The sequence below is a fragment of the Psammomys obesus genome, unplaced genomic scaffold, assembly GCF_907164565.1.
Source record: "Psammomys obesus unplaced genomic scaffold, mPsaObe1.curated_primary_1811, whole genome shotgun sequence".
Classification (NCBI taxonomy): Eukaryota; Metazoa; Chordata; class Mammalia; order Rodentia; family Muridae; genus Psammomys; species Psammomys obesus.
In genome coordinates, this window is record NW_026587382.1 from 2,975,728 (window position 1) to 3,002,751 (window position 27,024).

A 27,024-nucleotide genomic window follows, 5' to 3' on the forward strand; every position below is an offset into this window, starting at 1 on the left:
TCCAGTTGCAGGAGCTGCAGGAGCTGCAGGAGGCGACACCTGCCTCTGCAGGCACCAGGCATATACCTGGCACACGGGTACATGCACACATTATACTCTTACACCTAAGACAAACATAAATCTTTAACAATGTTTTCAAATCAGAAATGGGCCAGAGAGATGGATCATAGTTTAAGAGCACTGGCAGCTCTTTCAGAGAACCCACGTTCAATTCCCAGCACCCAAACAAAACAAATGAAAATTTAAAAAGTCAGAAACAAACATATCAGTGTAGTAGGTTCTCAGGAGGCTCCCTCTCTTGGAGGCCACACTGGCCTCTACTAATTCCTTGCCCTAGTCACTGCTCCTCTGACAGCAATTTTTACCTCCAGTTTGACTATCACCTAATTCATGGCAATCCTGCTGCCTCAGCCTCTTGTGTAGCTAGATTACAAACCTGGTTTTGTGTAAATAACCTTTGTTTTCTTTTCCTTTCTGAGACAGGGCCTCATGTTTCCCAGGCTGGCCTAAAACTTGATACCCAGCATCATCCTGAAGTTCTGACCTTCCTGACTGTGAGCACATCCCTCTTGGTGCTGGAATTAGAACCAGTGAATTAACACGCCACGGTGCAGGGCACCAAACATCTAGCGTTAGGCCTGCTAGACAAGCGCTGTGAGCTACGCCCAGCCTTAACCACCTTAAACAGTGATCAAGGGTCATCTGCTGGGTCGAGGAGCAGTGACTCATACCTGTGTGTTCCAAAGCTTGGGGTGGAAGCATTAAGAAGCAACAAACCTAAGTAATAAATAGTTCAGGCCCTTGTGACTTTGCCCCCAAAGAACCCAAGATGCTGAACAGCTTTTGAAGTTCTCTTGATTGTGGAACCTTTTGAGTCTCAGGTCCCCAAAGCCTTAGACACCTGATGGCTTCAGCCTTCTGGGGCCCTGGTTTCCCCATAATCTCCTAGGATGCCTCATAGAAATTAGCTCAAAGGTCTCCAAGGATGAGGCTGCAGTAATATTCTGCTTTTCCTAATAACAAAGTGGGCTGGTATTGTGACTTTTTAGCAGTAGAGACACACACCTGTAATTCTAGCACTTAGGAGGTGGAGGCAGGAGGGTCAGAATTTCAAGGCCAGCCTGAGATATATATGACACCCTGAATAAAAAAACCAAAAACAAAATTCCACCAAGCAGATACCTTAATTGAACTTAAAGAGGACATGTTTTTCCTTCCATTTTCAGGAATGTCTGCACCCATCTCTTAATTTATTAGCCACTATCATAATCTGCCAGTAGAAAGTTTTCATGAGCAATAATGAACTGCATCTTTGGTGGTGGCCTATGTTATTTTGGGCAAAAAACCATGTCCTACAGAACACTTAATTGTAGGGCTTTGGGGAAGTGGTGAAAGGAGGCTATGTTGTCCAGGCTTGCCTTGGATTTAGTGTTCCTGACTCACTCCAAGCAAAGTGCGAGAACAGTGGGCCACCACACGCCTAGCTAACTTGCTTAATTTACACCTGAATATCCATGCTTTACGAATCCCTGTTATATGTTCTTTCCATTCTTTAAAAGAAATTGAGACCAAGGCATAGTGGTGCACGCCTTTAATCCCAGCACTTGGGAGGCAGAGGCAGGCAGATCTCCATGAGTTCCAGTCCATCCTGGTCTACAGTGTGAGTTCCAGGACAGCCAGGGCTACACAGAGAAACCCTGCCTGCCCTGGGGATTGTGGGGTGGGAGGGGGAGCTTGGAGAGGTTAAACTACAAATGGTTTCAAAGAAGAGGGAAAAACAGTTGCTTTCGTTTACTCATGGTTCCCGGCTAGAGAAGTAAACATTCCCTTAAAAATACTAATGAAGAGTACAGCCAGGACACTGGCATGGAAATTGCTGCTGCCCGCAAAGAATTCCAAGGTTAAAGCTGAGCTGTAGCTTCATGACAGCACTTGTCTACATGGGCAAGGCCCTGGGCTTGATAAATCAACCCCTCTCTCTTCCTCTCTCTGTGTGTCTGCTTGACCTTTACGTATTTATCTGTCGGTTTCACACCTATGTATTCGGCCAAACACAAATCAAAAATATTTGGGTGAAAACTGTATGTGTACTGAACATACAGAGATTTTTTTTTCTCTCGTCATTATTTCCTAAATAATATGGTACAACAATTATTCACACCCTGAGGCTCGCACCTCTGATCCCAGCACTTGTGAGTCTAAGACAGGACATCTGTTCAAGGATAGCTTCTACTACATATTGGAGTACAACCTTGTTTCAAAAAAATGCTATCATTTATATTGTATTAGGCGTTGTTAAATAACCTAGGAATGATTTAAAGTATACCAGAGGCTGAGCATGGGTCACATGCAAATACTGTGTCCTTTCATATGAAAGACTTGAATATCCAGGTTTGTTTGTTGGTTTGTTTTAGTTGCGGAGACTGTCCTATCAATCCCATTTAGAAGCTGGAAGATAACTGTACTTTAGTTCTCTTAAAAATTTAAAAAAGTGTGGTTTTTGTTCTTGAGACAGGGTCTTACCATGTTGCCCTGGTGGCCTGACTTGCTTCTGCAGACCAGGGCTCTGCCTCTCAGGTGCTGGCTGGCCAGTTTTAGTTCTTCACATATTTGGTTTTTTTTTTTTTTTTTTTTTGAGTTGGTTTTGAATCCTGTGTCTTAGGCCAGTCTCACACCTGCTTTTTGAGCCACCATTTTAGCCTTTTCTCCCTTCTTCCTGTCTTTTCCGTATTTCCCTTCTGATACCACCTTACATCATAGCCCACGCTGCCCTCCAATCCGCAGTAGACACCCTGCTCGGTTCTTCCGAAGCGCTGGAATTGCAGGCAAGCGCCACCAGTCCGTGTTTGATGCCGTGCTGGAATTAGCACTGAGGGTTCTGTGTCCATACATGCTCACTATGGCCTCCACCAATACCCTATGTCCCAAGCCCTCTCTCATCTCAGGATCTGTGTGTGAGAGCTTGCGGTGGGGGATGCCCAGGGCACACATGTGGAGGTCAGAGGATAATTTTAGACAGTTACTTCCCTTTCCACCTTGAGCTGAGCTTCCGGCAACCTAACTAGGCAGGCAGGCCCTTTAGCCGCTGAGCCACCTTGCTCTCCCTCTTCTTCATCTTTTGGGAGAGACTAGCTATACCCCAGATTTCAAGATCTTTATGCCCATTCACAGGGGTGTCCTACACTAGCCATCATGTTTTGAAGAGATTAATGCAGCCAAAGGAATGAAAAAGATACTCCCTCCTTCAACTGTGCCCCAGCACTGTTTAGGACACTAGCAACGGCCCATCTTAGCTTAAGGTCCCCAAAGAGAAATAAACTGAACCTGACAAAAAAGCTGCAAGCTAAGAAATGTCAGACTCTCGGAAGGACCCTTGCCAATTAGCCTAATCTTAACTGAACTGCACTAAGAAACATTCAAAGAGGTAAAAACCTAGAAGGGAAAAATTTTTTCTAAGTCGAATTTACAATACGAAGAGAAACGGGTGTCTAGGAAAAGCTACAAACTCTGGCATACAGGGCTTAGACGAGTGACACAGGAGGAACCACCGTTTCGCGGTTTCTCTTTCACAAAGCGTTTGCACATGACAGTACTTGAGCCTCTCGACAGTGTTACTGCAGATGAGAAAGGAGGCTTAAGGCAGAGTTAGGATCTCAAGGGTAAACAATACACTCCGGAACTCTTTGGCCAAAACTGTTCTCAGCAGTTTCCCCTCCTCCACCAGAGAACTGGCGGCTTATTCAGCTGCAGGGCTTGGTCGGGCCTCTGGGAGGCGCCAACGCGAACCGGCCTGGCGCTGGAGCAGGGCGGATGCTGCCGTCACGCGCCTGCCAAATTCCAGCAAATCCTCCAGTGCAGCCAGCACCCACGAGAGGCTTTAAGTGGTCCTAGCGCCAGGGTGGTGGGTGGGAGAAGCGTTCCGGGCCATCCCTCCCTTTGGTACCCAGGATACTGTACAAGTATCTGCAGCCAGAGGAAAGGAGCATCGCGAGGGCCACACCGAGCAGTTGCTCTAGCAAGCAGCTGGAACGGCCCATTAGGGAACCAGTTGCTGGGGCACACCCCTGCCTCTCACAGGGCTCATCTGCGGGTTTTTGTTTTGTTTTGCATCCTAAGGCTCAAGCAACCCAAACCCTTCCAAGCCCAGTTTTCTCTTTTAGGACAAGATTTGCTGATGTGAAATTCAAATCACGCAGCAGCTTCGTTTTATTTTTCCAAAAGTTCCCTCCCCCACCCCACAGCGTAAGCCGTAAAAAGGTGCCTGACCTCTATTCAGAAACGTGCCGAGTGCCTTTCCCCAGCGCCCCCCATCTGTACCCCGCTACTCTCCTGGGCCCTGGCTCACCCCCCCACCCCCACCAGGTCGCTTGCCTCCTTCCTTCAGGAAACCTTTCCTGATTAACCCCGGTGGGACAGCCGCCAAGCCAATTACTCCGGAGAGACTCGGGGGCCCGAGGTGAGGTGAAGGCAGGCATTCAGGGGCGCGGGCACCCAGAGGGGCCGGGCGGGCCCGCCCCGCCCCGCCCTCCTCCCCCTCCCGCACCGCGAGAAAAGTCAGGCAGCGGCTGGGGGTGGGGGGACACGCTGTATTGGGAAGACGGGGTGTTGGGGGGGCTCCTACACAGTAGGAGGAGGCACGTCCCGGCCCCACGAGGCCCGAGGACTCTGTACACAGCGCGCGGCTCCAGCCCCGGCCGGCCCGCCCGGGGCCCAGTCGGCGGGAGCCCGGAGCGGCGAGTTAAGGCAGCGTGGCTGGAAGGGAGCGGGGAGCGGGGGGCAGCCAGCTCCCCCGAAATGCTGGCGCTCCGGGCGGCGAGCTCCTCGCCCCCTCCCTGGGCCAGGGGGGAGTACAGTCAATAAATAAACCGGGGCGAGAGGGGGGCCCCGGGAGACTCTCGGGGGTCCGGGCGGGCCGGCGGCCTCCAGTTCTCGACGGGCGCCCGCGGCTGCCGTCAGAAGTTGAACTGGCCGCCGTGCGGCGCGGGCGGCTGCGGGGCGGCGAGGGCCGGCTGGGGAGCCGGCGGAGACTTGACGTCCACCCTCTTGAGGGAGCGGCCGCGGTAGCCGTCGGGCCGGCCGAGGTACAGGAGATGCCTCCCGGGCCCCCCGGAGTACCTGGCGTGGCCTCCCGAGGGGACCCGCGTGAGCAGAGCCGGGGGCGCGCGGTGCGTGGGGAAGGGCAGTCTGCGGCCGACGCCGACGCCCAGGCGCGGGGCGGGGGCCGACAGGGCGGGCCGTGCGCCGGGGGCCGCGCGCCTGCCTCCGGGCGGCACGTCGAGCCTCAGCGGCGGCACGCAGTCCCGCGGCAGCGGGCTGGAGTCCGCGAACAGGGCGGCGCCGGGCTCCGCGGCGGGCGGCCTCGCGGGGAACGGGGCGGGGGGCGGCGGCTCGGCGCCCTTCCTGGGCGGCTGCGGGCCGTGCAGGTAGCGCAGCAGTTCCTCCAGCGTCGTCACCTCCACCGCCTGCCCCGGGCAGCCCGGAGGCGGGGGCCTCACCAGCACGCGGGGCGCCGACCCGCCCGCCGCACTGCAGCCCCGAGGGCGGCCCGGGCCCTCCGAAGCGTTGTTCCCGTTCTGGTTCCACTCCCAGGGTCCCCCGGAGGCGCGGAGGTGCTTCACCGGCAGCTCGGGCGTGGACTCCGGGGTGGGCAGGCAGGCCAGCTCCGGCGGGGGCCCACCCTCGGGCGGGGGCAGGAAGGTAGTGTAGAGCTGGGGCGTCTGCGCTCCGTCTCCATCCTTGGGCGGAGGCGGGGGCTCAGGACCGCCACCGTGCAGCCGGGCCAGACTGCGGAGGGAGAGAGGACGCGGCAGCCCCGGGGTCTCGATGTCCTTGCTCCGAGGGCGATTCGCGCGACGACAAGCGCAGGACACCAAGAGGCCGGAGACGGAGGCGCCCAGGGCGAAGGCTGCCGCCACACAGGCCAGGAGGAGTGGGATGGGGATGGAGCGGTAGGCTGAGGCGGGGGGAAGGTCTGTGCGCACGCCTGCCGACCGAGAAGGATGGAGGAGGCTCAGCTTTACGGCAGGGCAGGCGGTGCGCAGAACGGGCACTGGGGGGCCAACAGCAAGTTTTCATGCTGCTGCTCAGCTTCATTCCAGTCTGAGTCATTTCCCGGGACCCCTAAACACACAGGCTAGAGCATGGGTCTGCGGTATCCCCGTACCAGGCTTAGCCACTGTAGCCATGCCAAGAACAACTGTCAAACTGCAAGACACTGGCTGGGACGTCCAGCTGTGGTGAAGGGAGGTTCCAAACAGGTGTTAGTGGGCATCAAACACCAATCGGCACCCGGCTTAGAATTCTCAGAGACTCAGCAGGTCCACACTGCACTCCTGTCCCTCCCAGGTAACCCCCTTACCCTGCGTGTGAGCTCCAAGAGTAGAAGACTGGGGCCCTGGGTGGGCATCTCTGGGGGAACTGGGGGTCTCAGGGGAAGGGCCAGAACCCAGAAGCACTGGTAACAGAGACCAGGTCAGCACCAGTGAGACTTACGCTGTCCTGGCACCACCGAGCCCCCACCCCCACCTCTTTGGAACCCAGGAGCCCAGAATTCCAGTGTCTCCCTCTGGCCGTTCAAGGCGCTGGTCTGCGTATAGCCAAAACGGATACGGTTGTGTGGGCTACGCAAGGGGAAAGGAAGGACACTGAGGCCAAAAGACTCACCATAAGCAGAATCTCCAGGGCCAGACTGACTTCCGGTTGCTCCACCTATGGCAGAGAGGGTGAGAATGAGGAAAAGGGAAAGCTTCATGAAGAAGTGACAGAGGTAACTGCGGTACAGACGCCGAGAATGACAAATGCCCGAGCCTGGGGCGCTGTCGGCAGCCACCAGAGCCATATGCAACTTCGAGCTGTGGCTGTAGCCGTCCTGTGTTTACCTTGGCAATCACCATGCTCCATGGATTCCTGGTTCCCAGTCAGATCAGCATCGGTCCTAGAAGAAAAGGGGGTGGCTCACTGCGGCGCACACTTTGCCGAACACGCTCCTCAGGAGCCGGGGCTCCTCACTCACCAGCCAGATCCCCTGATATTCACACAGCCTCTGAGTCGATGCCATCCACAGTATGGGTCCCGGGAAGCCAGACAGCTCCTGGGGGGAGACTGAGCCGTGTGAGGCTGGTACCCTCCACTTACCACAGCCCATGGCCAGTTCCACTCATCTTGCATTACCAGAGGCTCCTGGGCCTATACTTCCATCCCCTCCACCCCAATCTATCCCAGACCCTGGTTGCTGCCCACTTACAGACTACCTGTGGTACCCAACTCTCTCCTCCATTTTCTCGCCGCCCTCAAGACTTGGGGATTTTTCTGTGTTCCTACTAGCCCAGGAAGCCTAGCTAGGCTTCCTTAGGTTCCTCTCACCTCTGACATGCCCCATGGCGGGCACAGCGGCTGAGAGGGAGGTAGACGATACATCCAGGAAAGGCCACAAAAAGCCTGTGACCCTCAGTGTCCAGCTCCAGCCCTATGATCCGTCTTGCAGCTTGGGCTGAACGCTTCCCACTGCACCTAATATGATGCCACAAGGAACTAGAATGGGGAAGGTGAGGCTGCCTTTTCCCCAGACGAGGCAGATGGACAGAAAGAAGTGGCAGCTGGAAGAGGTGCACAGAACAACTAAGCACGGCCCATGGCACCACCTTACCCAAGGCGGGGGAGCCTTCTCCCCAAGTCCCTTTCCCTACCGCAAGGCCTCGAATGCTGCCAAGCCAACACTGGACTGTCCACCCACTTATCCCCGTTTCTCCATCACCCACCAGGCATCCCACCTCTTTCCTGCAGGGACCCACCCCCACAGAGGACTCACCGGGCAGGGCTATAGGCATTGATCTCTTCCAATATGATAGGCTCATGTTCCAGAGACTGTCCCCCTGGAGGCAGCACCTTCAGTACTGTCCCATCAGAGGAGCCAAGAAACAGGACTGTGGTGTTTCTGTGGGGCCCAGCCATGCCGTCCACAGCTACCTGGGTCAGTAGAGCCCTGGAGCAACAGGCTTCAGGTGAGGACAACGTACCTAGTACAGCTTGAGTATCTCAAGGACAGCCCAGATGTCCTGCTTCCCACTCCATCATTCCTTCACAGTCCCCACCCCCACACCAACGTGATTTGGCTCATGGGCCCCACAAGAGACAGAAGAGAGTGGCTGCGGGCGGGAGGCAGTGGTCACCTGCTGGTGAGAGTGAGGAGGGGTTGATGGGTGGCAGGTGGCACAGCGGGATCCAGCAGTGGGTGGGCCTTGATGAAGAGCAGGACATCGTCAGGTAGGTCTTGAGAGGAGGAGAAAAAGGCAGCTCCACCCACACCTGCACAGGACCCTGGCCTGGTGGGCACATGGAAGGGGCAGCCTTAGGGCAGAGAACGGGGCTTAATTAAGCTGTGTGTCCCCCTGTTCTCAGACACGGTTGGTCACCGTCACTCCCCTGCAGACAGACAGATGTGCACCATTGTTTCCCTTCCCTCTTGCAGCTCCTTAGTCCAACCCATGGTGGCCTTGTCCCCGGGCCACAGTGACCTTAGCCCTCTTCACAACCCAACATTAAGGACGGGCCCCACAAAAGCCACCTGCACCCCGGGTACCTGGGTGAGGGGACCCTGTCCTCAGACACAGGAGTCCAGGCCCCATCCAGACTCCTCTGCTCCTTGAACTTGCCCTCAAACCCACGTTCAATGTCATCCAGGTAGAAGGCGCAGACGGCAGACCCAGGAATGCTGAGGGAGCCAGAAAAGATGCAAGGTAGATGTTGACAGGGACTGCACAGCTCCTGCCAGGTGAGAAGTGGAGGCTGCCTGTGTGCGCTGCCGGGTTAGAGGGAGAGACTGGGGGAAGGGGAGCCTGCGCTTGCTTGGCACTTCATCCTCAGTAGGCATTACAGGGGATGCTGGACAGACGTTTTGGGGAGGGATAGATAACTGGATCACACAGTTTGCTTGGTACCAACCTATTGGTCTGAGTAGTGAAGACCCCAAAGAGAGCAGAGCGGCCATGCAGGTTCACAGGCCCAGTTAAGGCCTGTAAGACGTCAAAGTAGAAGGTGGAGTCCCCAGGGACAGAGCAGTTGAGCCTCAGCTTGAGGAAGGATGTCCAGTGGCGATCCAAGGCCCGAGGAGAGCCACCCATGTCACGTTTGCACACCCGGGCTACCCGGGAAAACTGTACCTGAAAGAAGATATGGAGAGAGCCACGTGGCAGCTGCTTGAAATGTGCGGGAAGAGTTAAGACCTCCAAATGTTAAGGGTCACAGCAAAGAAAGGGAATGGTATAACGGGTCAACTTGGGTTGAGGTGAGAGTTATAGCCAGAAGATGAGAGCTGGAAGTTATGCAAAGTTATGTGGAGAGGGGCCAAGAGCCCTAGAAATTTGTTTTGGAGGTAAGAGCCAAGAACCTCCCTCAGGACCCAAAAGAACCCTCCGGCCATTCAGCTACCCCTGGTGCTCAATTCCTTACCCTCCCCAGGCGAGCATCTTCCACAGAAACCTCCCGGAAGAAGAAGTAGACGTGGTCTCCATGTTCCAAAGCATAGACAAAGTGTGGCTCTAAGGCAGAGGATGACAGGAAGGGGCTTCCGTATCTACTGTCTCCCCCCACACCCATTAACACACCCTCACCGCCCCGCACAGTCCTGTTTCAGTCCCACCCGGGCATAGACTGACCCCCAGGGTGACTGACCTCGAAGCCACTTGGAGTCATACTTTGCAGAACGGAGCGGGGGCTGAGGTCCAAGGCTCCTGTAGACCACAGCGTCACTGGCCTGGAAGTCTGCTGCTGTGGCTGAGTACAAACTGCCCTCTGGAGGGATGAGGGGAGCGGGGTCACGGGAAGCTCAGGGCCCACAACTGCTGTGCCTGCGCATCTACCCAGGCCTGGTCCCAGCCCCTGCCTCCACCCTCCACTCGAGGACATGGGGGAAAGACCAAGTTGGGAGAGGAGCTCCCCCCAGCCACATGCCTGCTTTTCACATGCCCAGGCGCACACCTGCAAATATGGCCACATTGGACTGGGTGGCATCAAAGGGGCACCGAGCTTGCCCACTCAGCTCCTCACCCTCCTGCTGCAGTGATGTTATCTGGGGGGAAAGGAGGCAGATTCCTGGAACCTTGGGGTCTTAGAGTCTGGCCCTACAGCCCACTCCCACTCAGCTCCCTCCCCAGTCCCTTCTGCACTCTTGCATTCCAAGTATGCCCCGGCCTGTTCCCAGGTGCCCGTCTCTTCCCATCACACTGACTGTTTATTTTGGATTCTCCTCCCAGTCCTTTTCCTTGTACCCCGTACCCTGTAGCTGCGGCACATGGGGCTGAATGAGTTTGTTCCACAGGCAAGGAGTGTCTGCGAGTCCCAGGGAACAAGAACACGGATGTAATTGTAGCATTCGTCCTAGGGAACCCAAAACTCTAGGTCAGTGACAGGCCTAGGACTGAAGTCAGGGCTCACAGGAAGTAAGGCTGCTACTCTTGGGCCAGTCAGAGCAATGTGCAGCTAAGGTCTCAAGCTGTTTACTGGCGTTCTAGCCTTCAGCAAGTTCTTTGGTCTCTCTGAACCTCCCTTTTCTTTTTCCTGGGGTGTTTTAAAGGGAACTAAAGAGTGTGAATTCTGTTTCCTTCCCTTTGTCCTCTGGGCTAGAATGGAAAGGGAGTACAAAATGGTCATGGTGGCTCACTACCTGGAGGCAGTCCTCGCCTTCCCTCCAATTACACTCCAGTCCTCACCGTCAGCTTCCCCCGAACAGCACAATTCTCCATATCTTGGCTCCTCCATGTCAGAAACTGAAGGGAGAACAAGATGGGAGGTCATAGGGCAACCTGGACCTGTCCTTTTTATGTGCTTTTCCCAACCCACAGGACCTCCATTACCCCTTCCCCAGCTTTGTCTCCCTGCCTGCGCCTCCTCACATAGAGCCCCTACCTTGTTGGGCACCAGCCCCTCCCCTTCTTCCTGGGCTTGAAGATCGAAGGAGAAAACGTGATCCCTGAAGGGTAGGTAAGCAGGGGTCAGAGCCCAGGCACCCACCTGAGCTCCTTAGCCCCATCTTACCCGTGGTCACCTGCTCAGGGCCAAGCCACACAAAATCCCTACTCCCTAGCCTCCCCCTTACTCCACGCCTTGGAATTTGTTCTCTGTGTCCAGGAATGTCCATGCCCCATGGCTTGTGCACCTGCATGTGTGCCCTGCAAGATGCTGCAGTGGCCATACAGGTCCCATGTCTGCCCAGGAGCATGCACGTCTGCCCCACAACTGTGCTCGGCCATTTTACCGGGCGGCCACAAGTAAGGTCCGGTTCAAGGTCAGGAATCGCTGAAAGTCCAGCCCAAGTTCTGCAGCCACCGCATCACCCTCCAGGCCCCGGAACCAAGATGATGGAGAGGCACCTAGAGGGTGCAGAGGAACACTGAGGATGGCAGCTGAGGCAACACACACTTCCTGACTCCCTCCCCTACTGGATGAGACCCAGCCAGGGCTCAAAACAGCTAGGCATAGAGGTGTACACCAGTACTGGGAAATCTGAAGCAGGAGGACTGCTGGGAGTTCAAGGCCAGCCTTGGTTACATAGCAAGTACCAGGCCAGTATACCAGATAAAATGCTGCTGGGCGTGATGGCGCACACCCGTAATCCCAGCACTCAGGAGGCAGAGGCCGGCCTGGTCTACAAAGCGAGTCCAGGACAGCCAGGGCTGTCTCAAGGGAGGAAAAAGGAAAGGAAAGAAAGAAAGGAGACAATGAAATGGCTCTGGCTAAAGATACTGGCCGCCAAGCCTAACTACCTGAGTCACCAAGTGAGGGCAGAGAACGAGTTCCACATTAGTTGTCCTTTAGCATGAGCATGTCCCCCCCCCAAAAAAAAATAACTATTAAGCAAAAAGAACACCAACTGAGCATTTAATCATCAGGCACTGTGTTAGTCATCTGAATGAGTTACCTTCCTTAATATTTTAACCTTATGAGTAGGTCCTCACACCGGCTGAGTGCACAGAGGGACTTCCATAACTACCAGGCAGGCAGCAAGGCTTCTATCAAGTCTGTCTGACTCCGGAGCTGAGCCAAGTCCCTTCTTAAAACTACCTTTGTATTAGAAAGTCCCTTTCAAAGGGCTGGAGATAGCTTAGTGGTTAAGGGCATGCATTGCTCTTCCAGAGGTCCAGAGTTTGATTCCCAGCACCCAACCAACCCTAACTCCAACTCCAGGGGACCCACCTCCTGTGACCTCCATGAAATTAAAGCATTCTATCCCCCAGGTAAATAACTAAAAAATAGCTTGAAGAACTCCCTGAAACTGACCAGATTCACTAAGCCTGCTCCCTGCCAAAGTAAACAATGAAAGCTGGGATCCCACCCTCCCACCACTGCAAAGAAGAAGCTTCAGAGTAGGAAAAAACAAAATAAAACAAAGCAAAACAAACAAACAAATAAACAAAAAACCCTCTGAGACCAGCCCAGCTGCCTGGACAAGACTAACAGAGGCTCCTGGAAAGCATGTTCTCCAGTCTGCTGAGCTGCCTGCAGACTGTGCAGTAAGCTCCAGCTTTTCCAGCTTTGGGGAGCTATTGCCCATGCTGGGGTGGACTTTGCTGATGCAGCTGTCCTTGAGTCATTTCTGTTCCTGTAAGTAACCCCTCACCCATATTCCTGTAAGTAAACCCAGAAAACTTATTGGTTCACCAAGTTGGACTTTGACGGTATCCATACTTTGGTCTGCCATAGCCTCCCTGTCTGGGCTGAGTAGACAAGAGTGTTTCATCTCCCCAGGAAAAGTTTGTCATACAATAGCTCCTGTGCGCACCCGCGCGCGCACACACACACGCACACACACACACACTTCTCCCACACCTCTTCAAGTCCTCCCCTCAAGACTTTTCACCACTCCAAGGTTCCTCTTCTTCTGACCAAACTCAATTGTCCAACCTGGTCTGGGCATGGAAGCCACAGGTATTAGTGTTTAGGGGAAACCCAGGGTTTAAAGATGACTTAATGTCCACAGAGTGCTGAGAGCTGCATCTGACGTAGTGTTTGCTATTCTTATCTGTCCCCCAGCAATCACACCCAATAGCCCAACTGAAATTACTCCAAACCCAACATCTATAACACAGACCCGAACAAATGAAGATTTTTCTCAGAAAGGATGGGTTTATGGTTTCTGTCATGGGGACACATTGGCTCACTGGTGGGCAGAGAGGGAAGTAAGAGGTGTTGGGAGCCACCAAACTGGCAGAGGACGCCACTCAGTAGCTAAGAATAACACACAAACATGAAGTGCTTAATTTGGGCCAGACAGTGTTCTCAGGACTCTGCCTCATTATGTTCCATCTATTATCTCACTTACTCTCTAAATAACTCCGTAAGGTACAACACTATGATTGTCATCTTTTTTCACAGATACGGAAACTGAGGCAAAGAAAGGTTATATAACACTAACCGAGGTCACACGGCTGGTGAGTGGCCGAGCAGGGATTCAAACCTGCTATGGTTTGGCTAAGAACTTACATTTCTTATGTTTGTCTGTTGAGACAGGGTCTTGCAATGTAACCCCATCTGGTCTGGAACTCACTACATAGTTCAAACTGTCCTCAGACTTGTAGCAATCTTCCTCCCTCAACCTCCCAAGTGAGCACGCACCATCCCGTTGCGCTAGAGGTCACATTCTTAGCCACCTAGCAACACCACCTCTGAGTGAAGAAGCAAAGCCCGGGGATGACGAACGTGTGGTTCCAGCTCATTCCACCTGTTTGTTCCGCTTTGCTTCCTTGAGACTGCTACCATTCCCACACCTCGCCTCCTCCCACATAAGGGTCTATTTCTCTACTTGCTTCCCCCAGAGGGTAGAGTGGGTGGGGCACTCACCTTGTAGGTCAGAGGTCAACAGAGGGGTGGGGTCCTGGGGAAAGGCGGCCTGGGCGTGGGGGAGTGACAGCAACAGCAGCAGCAGCAAGGGCATGGAGTGGAGGGCACGGGGCATCCTGTGCGGGGCAGCTCAAGCCCCAGGGGGTACCCCCTCACCCATATGCTGGCCCTGAAAGGGGAGACAGAAAAGTGGGGGAAGGGACTAAGTTCTCTCTACCCTCGTCTGAGGCAGACTCCTCCCCAGGTCTATCCCCAGAAGACCCTGTGGGGTGGGGCAAAGAACCATCTCCGCCTCACTCCCAGCCAGCTGTCCCTGTCACTCAAGGCCCTTCCCTCTCCAACTGGGCTGAACTGGTTGGTGTGAAGCCTGCCGGTGTGACCCCAGGTAAGGACAGAACAGATCACTGCCCCTCCCAGCCTTCCCTCCTCTCTCCTGCCTGGGTCTGGGATAGGTGACACCTCCTGGCCCCCCTTGTGCTAACCCCCTTCTCAGCTATAATTAGATACTGAAGCCTTAAAATTATAAATAGTGACTCCTTGGCACTAGGAGGAGGAAGAGGACACCGAGTCTGCTCTCCCCTCCCCTCACAGACCCCCACAGCACCCTGGGAGTAATGCAGGCACTGAGCCCAGGCAGAGGCAGCTGTGCAGCAGCCATGGCCCTGTCTAGGGCTGAGAAAGAACAGAAGGAGAGGGACAAACAGCCTGGGGGTCACTGACCCAGCCTAAGCTCAGACTTCAGGGGCCATTCCCATTGCGAGGAAGAAGCTGGGCAGGGAGGGAATGGGGGTGTGCTTGGAGGGCCTGTCTTAGCCAAAAATGAATCTGCATCAAAGCCAGATCAGAGGCTAAATATAGCTCTGGCTGCAGCTGTCTCCTCGACCACTGTGGGCCCCCCCCAAGCCTGGAGCCCCCCGTTGCCTCCCTGGCTCCTAGGAACCAACCCATGTTCTCAATGTGGGGAGAAAAGCACACCCACCCCCTATGCAGAGCGAAGGATAGAAAGGACCAGTAAGAAGAAATGGCTGAACGTGCCCCGCTTGCCCCTTCTTCCCTCATCAGGCTGCCTCTGAAATTGAAATATAAATAATTCAATGACAGGCAATTGTAGCCCAAAGTCCAAGAAAAGATGGATACGGTGAAAGGAGTGCTGACAGGTCTCCTTCCCACCCCCAGCATCCCCCAGCCAGCTGACCCTGCTTGGACCCACGCTGGGTGCATACCAGCCTCCTGCCTTCCCTTGAAATTAAAGTGAGGGGCTGAAGAGGCTCCATTACTCAGGTCAGGGGGCTAGCAGTGCTTTCTTTTGCGGCGGATGACAACACGCCTTGGTTGTCCACTCCAAGTCTTCTAAAGGAGAAACTCTGGGCTTACAGGGCAAGCCTCCTGCCATCTCCCCCGTAATTCCACTCTTGAAGCCAGGACCCAAGTGTCCACCCAAGCCCAGTCTGGCGTCACTGGGGGGGAGGTTGACGTCAGGTGGGGCCCCAAGAGAGCTGGAGGAAGGGACAGGGTAGAAACACCTAATGATGACCCCCCCCCTTCCCCAGAGGCAGAGCAGTTAGCTAGCTAAGGACCCCTCCCTTGAAAGGCCAAGCCTTCCTCCCTCCCCCAACCCATGTTTCCAGATGCTGGTACTCCCAGGAGAAGAGAAAGGGGCACAGTTTGTCTCCTTTGCTCGCCTACCTGTCCCCCCTCAAGTTGCCCTGGGCAACTGCTGTCTTCACCCTGGAAACAACTTTGGTCTCTGGCAAGACCCTCTTTCTGGTCCCTGGCGGAGACTGCTTCTATGCCCTACACTCAGCAGTCATTGCCTGCTCCTTACCTGGGGTGGTGGGTCCTGTGGGGGATGAAGGGAGATAGGAGCCCTCTGATCTAAGGGAAGAGGGAACAAAAGAAAGGAAAACACTACATCACATCTCCCTTACCACATCCTTTAAAAGTAAATGTACAAATTTTGGGAAAATCTGTTGAAAGCCAGTTTTGGGGAGACTCATTGGGGGGGCACGTTTTGTTTGGTTACAGAATGAGAGTGGCTTCACGCTGGAAGATATGAGGGTGTCGTTTTGGCCAGAATCTCTTGCCACTGCAGGACCAGTCTTAGGAAAAGGGTGGTTTGGGAGTTGTGGGGCCTGATGACCACTCCCATGTTAAAACCTTCAGAATCCAACAGCCTTCCTGCAAAAGCGCCCTAGCTAGGGACAATAGAGGCTAATTTGCATCTAATTTGCATGCTCTTCATTACCAAGCAAAATGCTCTGATAGCAAGCACCCTCATCCCCTTATTTCCAGAAAGCAAGCCTTGCTGCCCTCCCACCTAACCTCTCACACTAAGGACCCCCAACATACGCTCACTTTAAGCTGGGTTAGTCCAGCCTCTAAAAACACTTGGTTGGCCTTTTCCTTGGCCTACTAGACTCGAGTATGATACATCCTTAAGAGGGCTTCCCATAGCTGTTTGGGGGAGCAACATCTGGGTGGCTCCTATTCAATCCCTGGCCTAGGGACAGGCATTCTGTGACCTGGAGAAATCCCAAGGAGAGACCTGGCCACTCTCCTTTCGGGTCCTCCCCTTGAAAGAAAGATGAAACAGCCCCCTTCTTTCATCTTAGCCCGTGCAGCCACCTCTGGGGAGTGGCCGAGGTCATAGCCGGTGTCTAGAAAAGCTGGGGAAGGAATGGGGAGGCCGGCCGGGGACAATAGCAGGAAGCCATAGGCATGGTCGCCAGCCCCAACCCACCTTCCTTAGAAGGCTCAGGGGTGCGCTGAGCCTCAAAACCCTTTCACCCTACCCTTGGCTCTCAATCCCAGGCTTTGTACTTAGCCTCCCTCCCTCCCACCCGCCCCCAACGCGATAAACCAGGTGTCTGGAGCTTCGAGTGCGCTTAGCGTGAGGTAGGCCTGGGGCCAGGGGCTCGACGTGTTTCCCCCTCACTGGATCGGGGCTCCGACGAGGGGCGGGTAAGCAGCGTCTGGGCCGGGACCCGGTCCCAGAGCCACGTTAGCGAGAGGAGGGGCTGGAGGGGCCTTCAGGCGCGGATGAGAGGGAATGGGCTCTGGGGTTGGGGAACAGAGGCGGGTCTTCCAGTCCAGGGAAACAGAGGTTGAGGCTGGGAACAGCCGAGGGCGGGCCCTAGGCCCGCGCGAAGCGGGTAGGTGAGCTGGGATGCTATCGCCAGGCCCGCTCTCCTCCGTAGAAGACCAGCCTAACAAAGCCCCGGGCGGAGTTGGGGTGAAGCGTGGAGGTGGGCGCGGGGACTGATGCTTCTCCGCGGTCCCACTCCTGGACTCTTTGCCCAAGCCGACCCCTCCCCCTGGGAGTGCTCAGACTCCAGCTTGCACAAGGACGGCGAAGCAACCCTGACACCAAAGTCCAGAATGACTTAACCCCCTTCCCATGCCCGCGGGAGCATCGAGGAGCTCTACTTCTCCACAGGTCTCGGAGCCTCAGTTTCCCGCGGGGGAGGCAAGGTGCTGGGCTTTCCACCCTCTGCATCGTGCGTGCCTCAAACAAACAAACAAACAAAAACCCCTCTTTCGTGACCCCCAATCTTGCGGGACCGAACTGAGACCAGTGGGAAAAGAAGCCTACAGCCTGCGCCCAGCAGTGCAGCTGGGCTCGGCCGCGGTCGCCTCCTCCTCCACGCACCCTAACTCCGCTGACCCTTTCTCTGCCAAGGCACGCTGGACTCACTCGGGTCCCCGTGACACTCAGAAGCTTGACCCCTCTTGTGGCGCTCCTGCCCCTCCCTGAAGCTACACCCCTACCCCAAGGTACTTGCTCGGAGATCCGGGTCAGCGAGGTCCAGGGAGCCCCCGGCGGCTCCTTGCTCCGCGCCGCGTAGAGTTCGCAATCCGTGCTTGGGGCTCGGGCGAGATGCGACGAGAGTCCCGTCAGAGTGGTGCTTCGATTTAGGCTCCAGGGCGCTGTCAGGTGGCGGGAGCCTTAGGTGCGAGTGCAAGCCCCTACCCTCGCCGCAGATCCGCGGAGGAAAACAATGCGACCGCCCGGAGGTCTGGGCTCGGCCCCAGCCGCCCCGCCCGCCTCCCAGCCGGACCCGCCTCCAGCCCGCCTCTCGGTCCCTGCGACCAATAGAATCCCCAGCTGCGGGCTAGACCCCGCCTTCTCGCCACCTCTCCACCAATAGTACTGCAGGGGGTGGGGCGCCGAGCGCACGGCCCACCCAGAGCTAAACGGAGAGGGTGAGCAGGAGACCAGAGTCAGGCTGGAGATGGAAAGAACCACGGCCAGTCGCTGAGACTCGGACACAAGACACACACACACAGACACACGTACAGGCTGACAGAGAAGAGGTCCTGTGCAGAAGTGTCACAAACAGGAAGGAAGACAACCGGAGAAGAGAGACAGGAAACCAGGGGGCCTCAGCTGGGCTGGGCTGTCAGAGGCTGCGCGATACTTCCTCACTTCCATCAGCGACTTAGGCGACCCTGCTCTCTAGGGACCCTCCCGCCTTGTCCCTCCGCATTTCTCCTTGCTAGGCTTCTTGCCTGCATCTTTCCTTTTTGCGTCCCCATGTGCTCTCTCTGGCTCGCGTTCATCCTGACCCCAATAAGAAGGCCTTCATATAGTTTTGGGGGTGGAGGCCTGAGAATGGAAAGTGTCCTCCAGTTTATCGTGTGCCCATCGTCTCCTCCCCTCCGGCTTCTGCCGTCAGACAGGTCAGCCTTGAGCCACCATGCCGGGAACTAAGAAGTCTGAAAGCTAGGGGGCTGGCAGTCAGGAGACAGTTGGTTGACAAAAGAGGACAGGTAGGAGGGCTGAAGCGCAAAGCCAGGTGGAAACCAAGACTAACTGATTCAGAGAAATACGGAGACATGAAAGGGAGAGAGTGAACAGCTGCCCTAACCCCATGAATACAAGATTAGTGTGCCCCACCTCCTCAAAGGGCCCTTGACATCCTTCAAAACAGCAAATCTGCTCCTTGCCCCCATACCCCAAATAAAGGGCCTTTGATTCGGGAAACGCCAGTGAGGAGAAAGAATAAGGCGACTTCAGACAATACTGCTTAGCTTCCACCTTGGCTTTGCCTGATAAGATTTTTTCTTGTGTGGGGCTGGAACAAAGGATATTTTCAAAATTCCCTGGAATGTAGGTGGCTGGAAGACATTGGCATTCTAAGATAGTGTTGTCTGAGCGGCACTTCCACCCACAGCTTGGTCTCTGGACTGGGGGGGGTAGGGGGGGGAAATGGAGTTACCAAATTCTACACCAGCCTTAACTGAATGGGGGACCGAACAGAAAAAATACATTGCCAGCCAGACTGTGTTGTGCACTGAATAAGATTCACACACAGACATGGACAATAAGAGTCAAGACAGGCGCAGGGATTTAAGGTCAGGGGAAGCAATGAGATAAACAGAATGAGAAAAGAATAATATCCACACACAGGATTAACACCTGAGAGATCTTGGATCCAGAGTGATTTAGCAGACGGTAAAACTAGGAAACATAGGCCAGCAAAATGGCTTGATGGGTAAAAGCTTTATTTCAAAAGCCTGAGGACCTGAGATTAATACCCAGAACCCATGGTGGAAGGATAGAGCCAACTCTCACAAATTATCTCTGACTCTCACACATGCCGTAACGTTTACACACATCACACACATAAGCAACAGTGATAAAAAAAAAAAACACTAAATAAAAATAATAATTAGGGAAGGGCATAGTGGCTCAGGACATAGTAGCTAAAGCCTTTAATCCTAGCACTTGGGAGGCAGAGGCAGCCATTTTCTGAGTTCAAGGCCAGCCTGGTCTACATTTAAGAGTTCCGGGACAGCCAGGGCTACACAGAGAAACCCTGTCTTGAAAAACAAAAGAAAGAGAATTAGAGAATGTTCTGAAAACTGTAAAGACGTCTTAGGAGAAAGATAAGTAAACATGTACAGTTTTAAATGTTTCCTAGATTCTAGATGGGACTTGGATATTCAAATATGGACTTGCTGGATAGGTTAGCATATATGGATTTAAACATAATTCCATAAAGTTTTAAAAATGATCAAACCTCAGTTTAATACAATAAGTATTAAGCAACTCAAACACAATTTACTGTGGCATATTATCTCAGTCTGTAAAAGTATGGGAAAATGGCATAGTGACAGCCACCTGCTCCCAAGCCTCACAACCTGAATTCAGTCCCTGAGATCTACGTGTTAAAAGAAAAGAATCAACTGGTGCAGGTTGAACTCTGACTGCCACAAAGGCGCCATGTTGCTCACAGTCGAACGAACACACACACACACACACACACACACACACACACACAAAGTAAAAAAAAAAAAATTGGGTGCCTATGCCCAGCTATAATAAAACATTTTACAAGAAAGTTAGCGACCAGTTGGGCGTGGTGGCTCATACCCGTAATCCCAGCACTCAGGGAGGCAGAGGCAGGTGAGTTCGAGGCCAGCCTGGTCTACAAAGTGAATCCAGGACAGCCAAGGCTACACAGAGAAACCCTGTCTGGAAAAAAAAAAATAAAGGCTGGGGTGTGGCTCGGTTGGTTTGGTAAGGTGCATGCAGAAAGCCATGGCTCCAGCGCCGGCAGAGTGAGGGAGCTGGTATCGGTGTTGGTAGCCTCTACCGTATCCCAACACTTGTTAAGTGGAGGCAGGAAGAGCAGAGGCTCAAGATTACCCGTAACTATATATCTGAGTAGAACAAGACCTATATTTACTAAGAGATTAGTAAGCAATACCAGGACTGGAGAGATGGCTAACTGGTTGCTCTTTCAGAGGACTGGAGTTCAGGCCCCAGCACCCTTATGTTGGTTCCAACCATCCACAACACCAGCTACAGGGGATCCAGCACCTTCTTCTGACCTTTCTGGGCACCAGACACACACTCAAGGAAACACTGTTTCACACCAGGTGTGGTGGCATACATCTTGAAACTCAAGCACAGGGGAGGCAGAGGCAGGAGGATCTCTGAGTCTGAGGCCAGCCTAGTCTACATGAAATCCAGGATCGCAAGGGTTACACAGAGAGATGATAGAGCCCATCTCAAAATAAATGAATGAAAACCAATTCGACAAAATAAAAATACTCATGCACATAAAAAATTTTAAAACTAAATAAATTTCAAAAGTAATACCAAAAGCTGGCCATGGCAGTACTGTCTAGAAATCACACAGGTGGAGTCCCGCAGAGGATTTCAAGGTCATCTTAAACACTTCTTGGTTTGCAAGAAAAGGTATTGGATACATTTTAATTACTTTTTTTTTTTTCCAGTGGTGAGGAAAGAAACTCAAGGCCTTGATAACATGCTAAGTAAACATTCTGACACTGAATTTTATTCCCTGCTCATTGCAGATATTTTATCTTGAGAGACAGGGAACTTTGATGGGAGTCTGCCGGAAGAAAGGAGAAAATGTTCCTAAGAGAGACATCGTTTAAAGAAAAGTTTTTTTCTTGGTAAGCTTGGAGGCTGAAGAGTGAACAGCAAAAGGTCCTTTGAGGCTCATGGGTGCGAAGGACAATGGTTCTGAGTAGAGGAAAACAAAAAGGAACTGGTGACAGAGGCCTCTAGCACCAGGCGGACTGGCTAAAACAATATGGAAGGAGTGGGGTGTATTTTAAGTTCTTTAGTAAGGGATTGACTTGTCAAGGTCTCTTGCTCTTTTTGTTGTTATTAAGAAAGAAGATAGGGCTGGAGAGATGGTGGATAAGAGAACTATTGGCTCCTCTAGAGGTCCTGAGTTCAATTCCCAGCAACCACACGGTGTCTCACAACCATCTGTAACTCCAGTTCCAGAGGATCTAATGCCCGCTTCTGATCTCTGTGGGCACCACATGCACATGGCGTACATACATGCATGAACGCAAAACATTCATCCACATAAAATAAAATACAGACTTTTTCTTTTTTGAGGCAGATTCTTCAGACAGAGCTTTGGATGTCCCGGAGCTCACTTTGTTGACCAGGCTGGCCACGAACTCACAGAGATCTGCCTGCCTCTGCCTCTGGAGTGCTGGGATTAAAGGTGTGCACTACCATGCTGTATTGCTCACAAGTTCCCATCTGGCACAGAGCCAGCACACAGCACGTCTTAACTTGTCTCTCAGGCTTCCAGAATTGTGCCCGTGTACATGTACACACATGAGCCAGGCTCCGTGTGAAGGTCAAAGCTCGTTCTTTCCTTCCGTCTTGCTGAGGCAAGGTCTCTCTGTTTCCTCTGCTGGGTTGTGTGGTCCAGGCTTAGCTGACAGGATTCTCCCGTCTCCACAGCTGCCTTGGGTGTGTGGGCTCCGGGATGTGCCTCTGTTTCTGCACCCTAACCCTGGATCAGCAGGATCCTGTGGCTACGACACCTCTCCCACTGCCCTGATCACCTTCAACTCCTGATCCTTCTGCCTCTGCTTACCCATGCCAAGTGAATTGGTATGAGCTGTTAACACATTAGCTGAGTAAATATTTTTCCTACTTAGGAACATAATTCTACATCTTTATTTATTTGAGACCGAGTCTTGATTTGTTGCTCAAACTGACCCCAGATTCCTAGGAAGATTTGTTTTGTTTTAATTTATCTATTTTTGTTTTATGTACATTGGTGTTTTGACTATGTGTATGCCTATGTGAGGGTGTCAGATTCCCTGAAACAGGAGTTGCAGACAATTGTGAGCTGCCTCGTGGGTGCTGGGAATTGAACCTGGGTGGGTCCATCTGGAAGAGCAATCGATCTTCTTAACCGCTGAGCCATCTCTCCAGCGCCTTCTCTTAAGCCTAGGTGGGTTTAAACACTCTTTCTGTCCCATTCGCCAGAGCAGCCGGGACTGCAGGGGCATGCTGTTGTATATTGAGATGGGTATAAGCTCCAAGTGTGACTTCTTTCCTTCTTCTGAGACAGGGTGTCCCTGTCCTTCATTTAGTTTTTAGATTTATTTTATGTATACGTTTTTTTTAAGATTTATTTATTATTTATACAGTGTTTTGCCTGCATGCCACAAGAGGGCACCAGATCTCACTATAGATGGTTGTGAGCCACCATGTGGCTGCTGGGAATTGAACTCAGGACCTTTGGTAGAACAGCCAGTGTTCTTAACCTCTGAGCTATGTTTCCAGCCCCCTTATGTGTATGTTTTGTACACATGCATGCAGTGTCCACGGAGGTGAGATGGTGCTGGATCCCCTGAAATTGAAGCTATAAATAGGCGGGATGTGGGTGCTGGGAACTGAAGCCAGGTCCTCTGAAAGAGCAGCTAGTGCTTCTAGCTGCTAAGCCATCTCAACAGCCCATTTTTTCCTTTATTTTTAATCTCTTTTGTTTTTGTTTGCTCATTCGTTTGATTGTTGTTGTTTTGTTTTATTAAGACAGGGTCTCACTATGTAGCCCTGGAACTCACTAGACCAGGCTAGCCTCAGAACTCAGAGAGATTTGCCTGTTTCTGTCCCCTAGGTGCTGGGATTAAAGGCATGCACCACCACACCTGGCTTTTATTTTCCACCTACGTTTTTTTTCTTCATTGTGTGTAGGTGTGTTCCAGTGTCTCTTGTGAGATTTTTTGTTTGTTTGTTTTGCTTTTCTAAAAAAGATTTATTTATTTACTTTACATATGAGTGCTCTATCTGCACACCCACTTGCATGCCAGAAGAGGGCATCAATTCCATTATGCCACCAAGTGGTTGCTGGGAATTGAACTCAGGACTTCTGGAAGAACAGACAGTGCTCATAATTACTGAGCCATCTCTACAGACCCTCTTTTGAGATTTTTAACACTTGTATGTGATCCCAGCATTTGGAGGTATAGGCAGCAGAATCAGAAATTCAAGACTATCCTGGGCACCATGAGACCAGTATTAAATAAAATAAAATAAAATCAAAGCAGGACATGGTGTTCATTTCTGTAATCAGAGCTTTTAGGAGGCTGGAGATAGGAAGAGGATTTCTGGGAGTTTTGGGATAGCCTGGGCTATAAATGTGAGATACTGTCTCAAAACAAACAAGGGCTGTCACTGCAGCTCAGTGCTGAAGTGTTGCCCAAAAACACTCAAAGCAGTTTTTTTGTTGTTGTTGTTCAGCCCCTACCATCAACCAGAAAAGCAATCAAGATTTCAGATGGCCATGGAGTATCAAAAACAGAACAGAACCAAAGTTCTAAACTTTCTCTTGGTCCTTATCTGCATTTAGTCTGTGACTTCTACAGTCCCAAATCTTTGCTGGATTATTTTCTGGATTCTCACTAGTCCTGATGAATTTTTCTTTTTGCTTCCACCAGTCCTCAGAAATTGTCATCAGGGCTGCCAGTGACCTCCTGGTCACAATCAGCTCTTAAGCCTTTATCCCTTTGTCCCCTTTATAGCATTTGACCCCACTGACCTCTCTTTCCTTCCTTGAAATTCTCTCCTCTTTGACCTCAGAAGGTTCTTTTTCTCTTGACAGAGACAAGTGGCTTGATAAACATTTCTTAAATCTGTGAATGGTTTCCTCAACCTCTACTTAAGTGTGGGTGGTCTCTGAGGTTACATCTTTAGGCACTCTTTTACTGTGCATTCTTTCTAACAGATAATGCCCAGACCCCTACAGTCATTTCTGTCTGTGAACCACTCAGCAAGAAGTCCAGGTGTCCAGCTGAGGTCTTCATGTTGAGTTTGAGTCCCACAAAGATCATGATTTGTTGGGTATGTCCATTTTACTTTTTAAAAAATGTTTTATTTGTTTTTATGTGCATTATTATTTTGTTGTTGTTGTTCTGAGTTACTGATAGTTGTGAGCTGCCATGTGGGTGCTGGGAATTGAACCTGGGTCTTTTGGAAGAGCTGCCAGTGCTCTGAACTGCTGAGCCATTTCTCCAGTCAGTTTTACTTTCAATATGTATTCACTACTCAGTCTGAAAACATACTGGGCATACACCTTTACTCCTAGCACTCAGGAGACAGAGGCAAGTAGATCTCTGTGAGTTCCAAAGCCAGCCTGGTCTATATATAGTGAGTTTCAGGCCAGCCAAGGCTACACAGTGCAACTGTCTCAAAAAAAAAAAAAAAAACCTAACTAAATAAGTAAAAACAGTAAATGTGCTTTTCTCAGTGTTCTCAGTAGTCATGGTGCAAGATCAGGCTGAAAAGGAGAGCCAGTGCAGGAACTTTGTATAGACAGGCTTGGCCTCAAAGTCTGCGAGTGGGAGAGTGAAGAAGACTGACCTGGGCAGCCACAGCCAGACACCAAAGCAGAAGACACCAGCAGGTCCTTCAGCATCGGGAAAAATGAAAAGACTGCAGAGGGGCCAGGGCAGATGAAATTCTGGAGAGTGCTCTGAAGGTGCTGTTACGAAAGGATAACTTCTCAGAGGCCAGGAACATCGGGGTTGGAGTCCAGGAACACATTGATCTGGGCATCAAATATGACCCAAGCATCAGAATCTAGGGCTTCTGTGTGGTGCCGGGTGAGCCAGGTTTCAGACCAGAATGCAGGACAGGCTTCATTGGAGCCAAACACAGAGCTAGCAAAGAGGCCATGTGCTGGTTCCAACAGAAATATGGTGAGTTATGCTTCTGGCAAATAAAGTCTGTCCAAAAGGCCAATAAATCTTCCTCAGAGGAGTATAATAAATAAATAAAAAACAGGAAGATTGGTAAAACACACACACACACACACACACACACACACACACACACACACACAAGCAAACAAACAAACAAAACGAAAATATAGTCCTGCTGTCCTGGAATCACTATGCCATTTGTCAGTGTGTAGCCACACTGATCCTATATTCACAGCAACCCCCCTCTCGGTATTCAGAATGCTAAACTACATTTGTGAGCCACCACACCCAGCAGGAAGTGTGTCTCTTGTCTTCTTATCCCAAGCTTTCAGTTATAGTGTCTGGCAAGCCGTAAGTAGAGGAATAAATAAATGCATCAAAGATTAAAAGCAGCAAGGCAGGGCGCGGTAGATTAAAAGCTGTGCGCTGACTCCAGCTCTGTCGAGCTAAGTTCCTGCCTGGCTGATGAAGAGATTGCTCCTCAGTATGCTGAACCTCAGCTGGGCTGAGAACAGCGGTGGGCGTCATGCTTAGTATATGGTAAGCCCTGAGCTGAGTTCAACCTCTAACCGTGAGTTTAAGGCCAGCCTGAGCTACACACAAACAAAAATCAAAGGATGGGACTCTAGGTAGTGTTTCACCTGCTGCCCCTTGCAGCATATTTAATAACTTAAAAAAAAAAAAAAAGATTACTGGGGGCTGGAGAGATGGCTCAGCGGTTAAGAGCACTGTCTGCTCTTCCAAAGGTCCTGAGTTCAATTCCCAGCAACCACATGGCAGCTCACAACTGTTTGTAATGCCCATATCATGGGATCTGACACCTTCACGCTAATGCACATAAAATAAAGATAAAAAAATAAATATTAAGAAATAAAGATCATCACCATTTAACTTTCTTTTTAAGATAAGCTCTTACTGTGTAGCCCTGGATGCCTTCAACTCTCCAAGTAGACCAGGCTGACCTTAAACTCACAGAAATCAACCTATCTCTGCCTCTGGAGTACTAGGATTAAAGCTGTGAGCCACCAGACCAACCTATCACTAATTTTTTAAAATGATTTATTTGGTTTTATTTTATATGCATTAGTGTGAAGGAGTCAGAGCACTTGGAATCAGCATTAACAGACAGTTGTGAGCTGCCATGTGGGTGCTAGGAATTGAACCCAGGACCTTTAGAAGAGCAGACAGTGCTCTTAACCACTGAGCCATCTCTCCAGCCCCTATCATTAATTTTTAAAAACTTCTTTATATGTATGTACATGTGTGAATTTAGTTTTTGAGAGGATTTTACACATAGCCCAGGTTGGCCTATGCAAGTCTCAGAAATTTTCCTGCCTCAGTCTCCAGAGTGTTGGCATTATAGGCATGAGCCACTCTGAATGCTGGGATCCTTGGATTACAGCTATTAACTGAACCACAGTCTTAAAGCTTTTTTCTTTGAAGCAGGGTGTCATGTAGTCCAGCTTACCGGAAACACACCATGGAGCTAAGACAACAACCAATCTGCCTTTCTCTACTGCCAAAGCACTAGCAGCACAGGCATGCATCACCATGCTTCTTTAATTTATTCTAGGCTGGATAAAACCACCCAGAAACACAGGAAGGGCCCCAACACCTAGAATATCTGCAGTCAAGACCATTTGCTCCTCTTGTACATGGATAAAAATGTTAGTTTTCTCTTCCTTCCTTCCTCCCTCC

General features: G+C 51.8%; 1 protein-coding gene and 1 pseudogene across 7 annotated transcripts; one reads left to right on the forward strand and one right to left on the reverse strand.

Moving 5' to 3' along the window:
- Window positions 1-4,200: 4,200 nt before the first annotated feature.
- Window positions 4,201-17,848, reverse strand: Sema6c (semaphorin 6C). Of its 7 annotated transcripts, none has more exons than XM_055603829.1 (21): window positions 17,602-17,848; window positions 15,659-15,708; window positions 14,813-14,902; window positions 13,834-14,002; window positions 11,252-11,366; window positions 10,903-10,966; window positions 10,707-10,763; window positions 10,273-10,374; window positions 9,976-10,066; window positions 9,670-9,789; window positions 9,448-9,536; window positions 8,941-9,158; window positions 8,579-8,710; window positions 8,169-8,321; window positions 7,808-7,981; window positions 7,363-7,509; window positions 7,013-7,090; window positions 6,879-6,934; window positions 6,664-6,708; window positions 6,359-6,454; window positions 4,201-5,983 (listed from the first exon to the last, which is right to left on the reverse strand). In XM_055603829.1, exons 4-21 carry the CDS (start codon window positions 13,946-13,948, stop codon window positions 4,953-4,955), a joined length of 2,883 nt encoding a protein of 960 aa, XP_055459804.1. In that variant the 5' UTR covers window positions 13,949-14,002; window positions 14,813-14,902; window positions 15,659-15,708; window positions 17,602-17,848; the 3' UTR covers window positions 4,201-4,952. The 7 variants fall into 7 exon arrangements, with proteins under 7 accessions (XP_055459804.1, XP_055459801.1, XP_055459802.1 ...); XM_055603826.1 differs by having other exon boundaries at window positions 7,363-7,530; XM_055603827.1 differs by lacking the exon at window positions 14,813-14,902 and having other exon boundaries at window positions 7,363-7,530.
- A 7,038-nt stretch (window positions 17,849-24,886) lies between these two features.
- Window positions 24,887-27,024, forward strand: part of LOC129673890 (60S ribosomal protein L11-like) — a 9,257-nt pseudogene continuing 7,119 nt past the window's right edge.